The 10,266-nt window shown below is 36.5% G+C and overlaps 2 protein-coding genes across 6 annotated transcripts in view; one reads left to right on the forward strand and one right to left on the reverse strand.

The window, feature by feature from the left end:
• The window catches only part of LOC117327265 (ralBP1-associated Eps domain-containing protein 1-like), an 85,707-nt gene extending 75,476 nt beyond the window's left edge, over positions 1-10,231 (reverse strand). For all 5 annotated transcript variants that reach the window (XM_033884180.1, XM_033884182.1, XM_033884179.1 and 2 more), the window contains exon 1: positions 9,932-10,231. In XM_033884180.1, coding sequence (XP_033740071.1) covers positions 9,932-10,081 — 150 coding nt within the window. In that variant the 5' untranslated portion in view covers positions 10,082-10,231. The remainder of the gene's footprint in view (positions 1-9,931) is intronic.
• On the forward strand, positions 6,997-8,323 carry LOC117327267. The gene is made up of 3 exons (XM_033884183.1): positions 6,997-7,503; positions 7,685-7,794; positions 7,988-8,323. The coding sequence occupies exons 1-3, from the start codon at positions 7,437-7,439 to the stop codon at positions 8,300-8,302; spliced, it is 492 nt and encodes a 163-aa protein (XP_033740074.1). The 5' UTR covers positions 6,997-7,436; the 3' UTR covers positions 8,303-8,323.
• Positions 10,232-10,266: the final 35 nt, after the last annotated feature.

Raw genomic sequence — 10,266 nt, forward strand, 5'->3', positions numbered from 1 at the left:
ATCTTGTTTGGTTGCCAATGGAGTTTCAACAGACTCTCACAGAGGGAAGAGAATCTTGTTTGGTTGTCAATGGAGTTCCAACAGACTCTCACAGATGGAGGAGAATCATGTTTGGTTGCCAATGGAGTTCAGACAGACTCTCACAGTTGGAGGAGAATCTTGTTAGGTTGTCAATGGAGTTCCAACAGACTCTCACAGAGGGAGGAGAATCTTGTTAGGTTGTCAATGGAGTTCCAACAGACTCTCACAGATGGAGGAGAATCTTGTTTGGTTGCCAATGGAGTTCCAACAGACTCTCACAGAGGGAGGAGAATCATGTTTGGTTGCCAATGGAGTTCCAACAGACTCTCACAGAGGGAGGAGAATCTTGTTTGGTTGCCAATGGAGTTCCAACAGACTCTCACAGAGGGAGGAGAATCTTGTTTGGTTGCCAATGGAGTTCCAACAGACTCTCACAGATGGAGGAGAATCTTGTTTGGTTGCCAATGGAGTTCAAACAGACTCTCACAGAGGGAGGAGAACCATGTTTGGTTGTCAAAGGAGTTCCAACAGACTCTCACAGAGGGAGGAGAATCTTGTTTGGTTGTCAAAGGAGTTACAACAGACTCTCACAGATGGAGGAGAATCTTGTTTGGTTGTCAATGGAGTTCCAACAGACTCTCACAGATGGAGGAGAATCTTGTTTGGTTGCCAATGGAGTTTCAACAGACTCTCACAGAGGGAAGAGAATCTTGTTTGGTTGCCAATGGAGTTTCAACAGACTCACAGAGGGAGGAGAATCTTGTTTGGTTGTCATTGGCATGGAGTTCCAACAGGCTGTCACAGGAGCAGAATCTTGGTCTGATTAAATCTTACATCTTCAATTAATTCGTAAAACAGCTAAGTAAAATTGCATCACTGTTTTGTCAAAAGAAGATTGTGTTCATTTTCACAATTTCCAATTCTTAAAATCAAAGAAAATCAGTTCAATTTCTGAAGAAGATACTGACAAATAAAGAAAATAATTATAAAGCATGTAGTATATGTATGTAGAAGATCTTCACAGATAAAGAAAATAAGTTGTCTGAAGAAGATATTGATAGAAATATATAAAATATATACACTGGGTACATATTGTCAATCTATAGCTAGTAGACATTATAGATACCAGGTATATGTGCATGTAAGTTAATGTTTCCTGATTACAAGTTGTCCTAAATATTCATTTGATAGAGGTAAATTATCAATCTTACCAATTTTCCTAGCTTGATAATAGTATTAGAAACTTGAAACTATTATATCACAAAATTAAAGGTAACTCAAAATTCATAAAAAAAATGTACAAGACATGTGTACAGATCGAGCAATTCTGTATTCCTATGTAAACATATAAGACATGTAATGTGTAAACATTACAGGTAAAGCTCCCAGCTAACTGGTATGTAGGTAAATTTATGTACATAATTTGTAATATTTAACCTACATTTACCAAACATTTATTTACCTTATATTCACACTAGAAATCTTAACTAGGTAGACAAACATAACAATTGGTTTACAGTATATAGGTATACCTGTCAGGTATGTTGTATATAGTGAGCTCAAGGTAACACAAAGAATAAGACATTGACATAAAAATTATTGTAAATCCAAATACAGTAAATGTATGAATGATCATAGTTTGATGCATTTTCAACATTACCATATATATACAATCATACCGGTCTCCTAGCAACAGCCTGATATATATATCACTCATTAACCTGAGTCAAGCTTATATCACTATAAGAAACTACTGTTATGGATACAAATCTGTTATTACAAACTCAATTAAAGACAAGTTTATTATTATTGATGAAAGAAACTAAAGCAAATAAAATTAAATAGGATCCATGTTTATAACCTCATTAAAAACTTGGGAGATTATTAAATTCATTTCCAAAAGAAATTATATCTTAAATGTGCTTTAGATATATATATGCACCTGATAAAAGGTGTCATATGTATATGGTCAGCTGAAGTGATGATTGTATATAGTGTTCATATTTTAGATTTGTGAAAAGGGGGGCTATTGGGCCCCCTTGGGGTGAAAAACTGGGGTCATTGACCAAAAAAGTAGGACCAAGGTAAAAATTACATGAAAAATGATTTAGCCTGACCACTGTTATAAATTGTTTTGGTTTTTTCTTCTTCTAAGTCTTCACATGCACATAAAAAATTCAAACGTCAGTCAATATCACATCAAGAAACATTTAATAAAAGTAATTTAGCATTACCAGTATAATTTGTTTTTTTTCTTTTCTTAATCTTCACATTCACATCAAAATTCACACTTTGTCAGTCAATTTCACACCCAGGAACAATGAACTCATCAAAAAGAGAAAGCCATTTGCTCTGAAACACTCGGCCCGGTGTCGATGATTCTGTTTGGTCCACCAGCTTAGATTCAGTAACTTCAATGTCGGATTGCTCCGTATTTTTCACTGAAGCACCGCCCGATTGCTTTGTGGAATTATTGATCGTTCCGTCATTGTTACTATCTGACCGTTGACTCACCGAAAAATAGTGTAATACAGTTCGTTTTTTACTTTTCACGGACCCCACACACGGCGTTTTTCTTTTTCCTGAATATATTTTTGTTATGTTTACTACTGAAACGATCCGAACCAATCAAAATTATTGTTAGGTTACATGTCTCTATCGACCAATCAAATACATTGTTGTATCACTCGAGGCGCATTCGGCATGAACACCAAGAAAACACCAGTGGAAATCGGAATGATCCATTTTTTTTTGTTGCGCCCGAGGACCCGGTGACACCTAATTTTATGCGCCTAGTGATAAAAAATAGCGCAGATGTATAGATATATAGTCAAATGTAGTGATGTTCGTATACAAGACAAGGGGTTATACAGTCAGATGTAGTGATGATCATATACGAGACAAGGAGTTATACAGTCACTGTAGTGATGATCGTATACAAGACAAGGGGTTATACAGTCACTGTAGTGATGATCGTATACGAGACAAGGGGTTATACAGTCACTGTAGTGATGATCGTATACAAGACAAGGGGTTATACAGTCAGATGTAGTGATGATCGTATACGAGACAAGGAGTTATACAGTCACTGTAGTGATGATCGTATACAAGACAAGGAGTTATACAGTCAGATGTAGTGATGATCGTATACAAGACAAGGGGTTATACAGTCAGATGTAGTGATGATCGTATACGAGACAAGGGGTTATACAGTCACTGTAGTGATGATCGTATACAAGACAAGGGGTTATACAGTCAGATGTAGTGATGATCGTATACAAGACAAGGGGTTATACAGTCACTGTAGTGATGATTGTATACGAGACAAGGAGTTATACAGTCACTGTAGTGATGATTGTATACGAGACAAGGAGTTATACAGTCACTGTAGTGATGATCGTATACGAGACAAGGGGTTATACAGTCAGATGTAGTGATGATTGTATACGAGACAAGGAGTTATACAGTCAGATGTAGTGATGATCGTATACGAGACAAGGGGTTATACAGTCACTGTAGTGATGATCGTATACGAGACAAGGGGTTATACAGTCACTGTAGTGATGATCGTATACAAGACAAGGGGTTATACAGTCAGATGTAGTGATGATCGTATACGAGACAAGGAGTTATACAGTCACTGTAGTGATGATCGTATACGAGACAAGGAGTTATACAGTCAGATGTAGTGATGATCGTATACGAGACAAGGGGTTATACACTCAGATGTAGTGATGATCGTATACGAGACAAGGGGTTATACAGTCAGATGTAGTGATGATCGTATACGAGACAAGGGGTTATACAGTCAGATGTAGTGATGATCGTATACGAGACAAGGGGTTATACAGTCACTGTAGTGATGATCGTATACGAGACAAGGAGTTATACAGTCAGATGTAGTGATGATCGTATAGGAGACAAGGAGTTATACAGTCAGATGTAGTGATGATCGTATACGAGACAAGGGGTTATACAGTCACTGTAGTGATGATCGTATACGAGACAAGGAGTTATACAGTCAGATGTAGTGATGATCGTATACGAGACAAGGAGTTATACAGTCACTGTAGTGATGATTGTATACGAGACAAGGGGTTATACAGTCAGATGTAGTGATGATCGTATACGAAACAAGGAGTTATACAGTCAGATGTAGTGATGATCGTATACGAGACAAGGAGTTATACAGTCAGATGTAGTGATGATCGTATACGAGACAAGGAGTTATACAGTCACTGTAGTGATGATCGTATACGAGACAAGGAGTTATACAGTCACTGTAGTGATGATCGTATACGAGACAAGGAGTTATACAGTCAGATGTAGTGATGATCGTATACGAGACAAGGGGATATACAGTCACTGTAGTGATGATCGTATACGAGACAAGGAGTTATACAGTCACTGTAGTGATGATTGTATACGAGACAAGGGGTTATACAGTCACTGTAGTGATGATCGTATACGAGACAAGGGGTTATACAGTCACTGTAGTGATGATCGTATACGAGACAAGGGGTTATACAGTCAGATGTAGTGATGATCGTATACGAGACAAGGAGTTATACAGTCAGATGTAGTGATGATCGTATACGAGACAAGGGGTTATACAGTCACTGTAGTGATGATCGTATACGAGACAAGGGGTTATATACAGTCAGATGTAGTGATGATCGTATACGAGACAAGGAGTTATACAGTCAGATGTAGTGATGATCGTATACGAGACAAGGGGTTATACAGTCACTGTAGTGATGATTGTATATGAGACAAGGAGTTATACAGTCAGATGTAGTGATGATCGTATATGAGACAAGGAGTTATACAGTCAGATGTAGTGATGATTGTATACGAGACAAGGGGTTATACAGTCAGATGTAGTGATGATCGTATACGAGACAAGGAGTTATACAGTCACTGTAGTGATGATCATATACGAGACAAGGAGTTATACAGTCACTGTAGTGATGATCGTATACGAGACAAGGAGTTATACAGTCACTGTAGTGATGATCGTATACGAGACAAGGGGTTATACAGTCACTGTAGTGATGATCGTATACGAGACAAGGAGTTATACAGTCACTGTAGTGATGATCGTATACGAGACAAGGAGTTATACAGTCACTGTAGTGATGATCGTATACCAGACAAGGAGTTATACAGTCACTGTAGTGATGATCGTATACGAGACAAGGAGTTATACAGTCACTGTAGTGATGATCGTATACGAGACAAGGGGTTATACAGTCAGATGTAGTGATGATCGTATACGAGACAAGGAGTTATACAGTCACTGTAGTGATGATCGTATACGAGACAAGGAGTTATACAGTCACTGTAGTGATGATCGTATACGAGACAAGGAGTTATACAGTCACTGTAGTGATGATCGTATACGAGACAAGGGGTTATACAGTCACTGTAGTGATGATCGTATACGAGACAAGGGGTTATACAGTCAGATGTAGTGATGATCGTATACGAGACAAGGGGTTATACAGTCACTGTAGTGATGATCGTATACGAGACAAGGGGTTATACAGTCAGATGTAGTGATGATCGTATACGAGACAAGGAGTTATACAGTCACTGTAGTGATGATCGTATACGAGACAAGGGGTTATACAGTCACTGTAGTGATGATCGTATATGAGACAAGGGGATATACAGTCACTGTAGTGATGATCGTATACGAGACAAGGGGTTATACAGTCAGATGTAGTGATGATCGTATACGAGACAAGGGGTTATACAGTCAGATGTAGTGATGATCGTATACGAGACAAGGAGTTATACAGTCAGATGTAGTGATGATCGTATACGAGACAAGGGGTTATACAGTCACTGTAGTGATGATCGTATACGAGAGAAGGGGTTATACAGTCAGATGTAGTGATGATCGTATATGAGAGAAGGGGTAATACGGCCAGATATACTGATGATTGTATACAAGAGAAGGGTTATATGGTCAGGTGAAGTGATGGGATTGTATAAACTATGCATGGTTTCCTCCCACCTATCAAGTTTATGATTAAACATGCATGATTTCCTTGATCAATGAAACGTTGACCACTTACGTAACTACGATCTGGATTCTTGGATAATAATATACTATAATCCCTCCAATTTGACAATAAATGGTAGTTGAGGAATACAATATCTAACATTTCAGACTGTTCAGAAGAATACATTACAAACAGTCTCAGGAAGTGACAGCTGAAAACTGACATAAACAGAATGAAATCAGAATTGTTTGAGTATACAAATTAAAATGAAAGCAGAATTGTGTGAGTACACAACAGACTCACATAATATACATACTAAATGTACATGGTATCACACACACATTTAAAGAGGCTTGCTGAAAATAACAAGGAGCTGTATATATGTATAATAGATTCACCCGACTGCTAACCTTAGCTTAAACCCATTCATGAGATCACTTCCTAGGTATATCTTTTCAGCAACATTTTTTGCATTACTTTCATTTACAGCCAAAAACAGGATGTTTCTCCAGACTAGAAATTAAAGGGATATTTTTTTTCAAAAACGAACAATAATCCATGAAATTGCATGAATATCTTCCAAACTTTATCAAAGATAATAATATACTATATTTTCACAATTTGAACAGCAGGCAAACATAGATTATTGCAAATTTCAGGTAGAATATATATAACACTACTTTTTCTTTCATAAGACTTTTGCTAAGTAATAAAGGGATTATACGAAACTATCCAGGGATATATCATGGCCTTGGCATCAACCCTACAAGACTCTCCAAAACATCCTTGTACATTCGAAGGATAAATTACCTAAAGATGAAGTCTCAAAATGTTTACATAAAATTGTCATATATCAAAGATACCAGAACATTTAGAAATTAGAGTGCGACTTTTGAGAACTTTAGAAGGACATTGGAATCCAAGAACGTAGAAAATGAATTAAGATCAGAATAGAAACACAGTGTTCGAAAGTAAAGGTGGTCCGATGGCCCGAGGCCACAGAAAATCTGATCGGTCTATGTAAAAATTCATTGTGTTGGACCGATTGGCTATGCAATTTTTCAGTCTTGATATTAAATTTTCCTCATGACACATGATAACAAAATCTTTCCTTGTCTTTTGACTAATGATCCAGTAATAAATGAGCTCAAAATAAAAGTAAATCTTCCGAGAAAAGCGCGTCAGCAGGGTGTATTTGCTTCAAGCGTCTGAGTGATTTGACACCGAACGATGCAAGCGTTTGCATGACGCAGTTATTCAAAACAACATGGCGCACATGTTAAAGTATTATGAAGGTGCTAAACCAAATACGAAGCGAAGACATTCCTCTGCTTATTCCTCGGCGACACAGTTACATGCTAAACGAAAGGCATATGACGACAACACCAGAGAAAGGACTTTTCAATGCCACTGGCTTGTTATGTTGGAAGAGACTGGTTATGTTACGAGGTCGAGGACAACGTGATGAAATGTAGGTACTGTTGTGATTTGATTTTGAACTTGATTATTTCTTGTAGATATTTTATGCTTTAATTTGATTATTATCTGATGAATGAATATTAAACCATGATTTGGAGTTTCTTGTCAGAATTTGAGAAATGTCTACATACTCTGTGATTCATGTATTATTTATCCTATCATTTATCTGTTAGACAAAAGGTGCAGACTTACCATTGAGGCAATGACTGACGTAATGATCGTAAAGTCGCTCACTTCTTCTGTTGAACAATTTGACCCAGAAGATGCCATTAACAGGTTTTTGGTTAGTTTAATACCTTTTAGTTTAAAGTCACTTCAATTGAAAGTGTTTCAAAGTCCTTTAAAACAATAACATTAATTATGCATAGTGCATTATAGCATACTAGTTCATATCAGCCTCTCAAGATAACTTCAGAAGGCTTATTATTAACTAATTAATATTATTTTAACCAACACTGCAAGTTTGCATTAAACAGATGAAAACACCATCTGGAGGGATGAGGAGACCAGAATTTGAGAGGTCTGCACTAAAGGCAGCATCAACTTCAAAGGAAATAGAGGGTGAAGCTGTGATAGAAGGAGATGGACAAGCAGAAGCTGAAATAGATCATCAGATGGAGTCCGATTCAGAGGATGTTGATTCAGATGTTGAGGGGGATTTTGAGCCAGGCTTTGATAATATGGGTGACACATTCACCAAAGTGTTAAAGGAAGCGGCTGCGGTTGAGCTTGAGCACGAAACGGTCAAAGAAATAAAATTTAAAAAAGAACTGATTAACAATCGCAAATAAAAATCTTATTAACAATTACAATTGATTCTCATTTTTTTATTTCATTAACGACATTGCACTTATTTCACAATAAGTTTAACGACTATCACTCTGCTACTAAAAAGCATGTTGTAAAAAATGGGTCTATGGAAAAATTACTTGGGCTATGGAATTTCAGTTTTCTGTAGACCTATTGTCTATGGAGAATTCAGAGTTACTTTCAGACACTGGAAACAGTCAGAATCCCAGATCAATAAATCTGCAATTACAGATCGACAAAACTATGTTGTTGACTGGGAAAGTTCTAAAGTAGTTGACCGAGAGAACAATATTTTCAACTTCAAGTCGTAGGTAAAGGAAGCTATCTGGACTAGTGGATAAGCCATAACAGGCCAGTTCTAAACGGGCCAAGCTAAGGGGCGTATAGACTATCCAACATCTATGATCAGGTTATGAATAAAGTGTAGCCGAAACAATTTGATATTAAAATCTCGTACACTTAACACTATAATGTACATCAGCTTCATTTGTCTTATTTTTTTCCAACACTGATATCAAAACAATGGCTTTTCCCTTAAAATGGCATCATGACAAAAGGTTAAAGAGCTAATGTTGTTTAACTTTTAAACAATGTTAATTATATATTATATTATTATATATTTTACTCTAACCAATGGAGACTGGGAAAGGATGAAGTACCAAAATATGCTGTCATAATCTGAATCAAATTTGTAAAAGAAATATCTGAGGTCTGATTCTTTACAATAAGTGCAACTGCCATAGCACATGTTTAATTTATCTTAACCATATCAGATTAATTTCTTTAATTTTGATTGTCCTATACTAGGTCAGACATGACTATAGATCTTAATATGTTGATGTTATAGCCAGATTTGAGGTGCTCCAACAACATGCCAGGTTTATTTGTGTATATTGCACTTTCATAAGGAGGACGATAACAATATACCAATGTGTAACGTTTTTCAGGAAAACCACCAGCTTGCGTAGGTATAATATGCAGACTTGCCTGATATACATCATTTGAGGCATAGATTTATTACTAAAAATAGCTAAAATCACTTTAAACTTAACTTTAAAAAAATGTTCGTCCAAGTTGCATCTAATTTAGTAATGAAACTTAATAACAAATGCAAAATTTTAAATTATTTGCACATTGGAAAGTACCAAAAGTTGATGCAATACTTTCGGTAAAGTAACATCAAGTTTCTAAGTACATAATACTTATAGTAAACATCTTTTAGTAAAATATTATTCACCTTGTTTTAAATTAATGCGCCTTTAAATAATATATTGCAAAATTTACAGTTTCGGCGATTTTGGCTATTTTTAGTAACAAATCCATACTACAACTAGCGTTTAATACGCGAGTTTGCATATTATACACAAGTTGGCAGTTTTCCCCAACATGTTTATGCAAAGTATAGTCTATGACACTAATCTTATCGTAGTTTTCCAATCATGACACAAATTAGTACATGAAACGATCTAGGCCGGCATCTTAGACCATAAAACGTACCACACCCCCTTCCATGTGTCATGCTTGTTTCATCAAAATCAACAACATTGGCGACATGTATGAATACAAAACGACAAATCTTGTATATGCAAAATGATAAAACAAGCAATTACCTGCATGAGATGGTCCTGGCTTAGACCCGAGGACAAGAACAGATCGGAGGCACGAACACCAGTGATTCTCCCTGTACCATCAACATCACAGGTCTGAAACAATTCGCCATAGCAAATTTGTTCTTGCTGACTAAGCGTCAATCCTTCCATTTTCTTACAAACTTTATCGTTCTCTCAAAATATTTTGTATTCAGCAGTAAAATCCAGCTCCATTAAAATGCATGACAATTGCCAAAAAGTCCTTTCCGACGAATATGTCTTCTTATGTCCAAGATACTCTTCCCTTGGCAGCCATTTTAATTTTCGATTTCCTATTGAAGTGATGACCTATAAAT

This window comes from Pecten maximus, chromosome 5 (genome assembly GCF_902652985.1).
Source record: "Pecten maximus chromosome 5, xPecMax1.1, whole genome shotgun sequence".
Classification (NCBI taxonomy): Eukaryota; Metazoa; Mollusca; class Bivalvia; order Pectinida; family Pectinidae; genus Pecten; species Pecten maximus.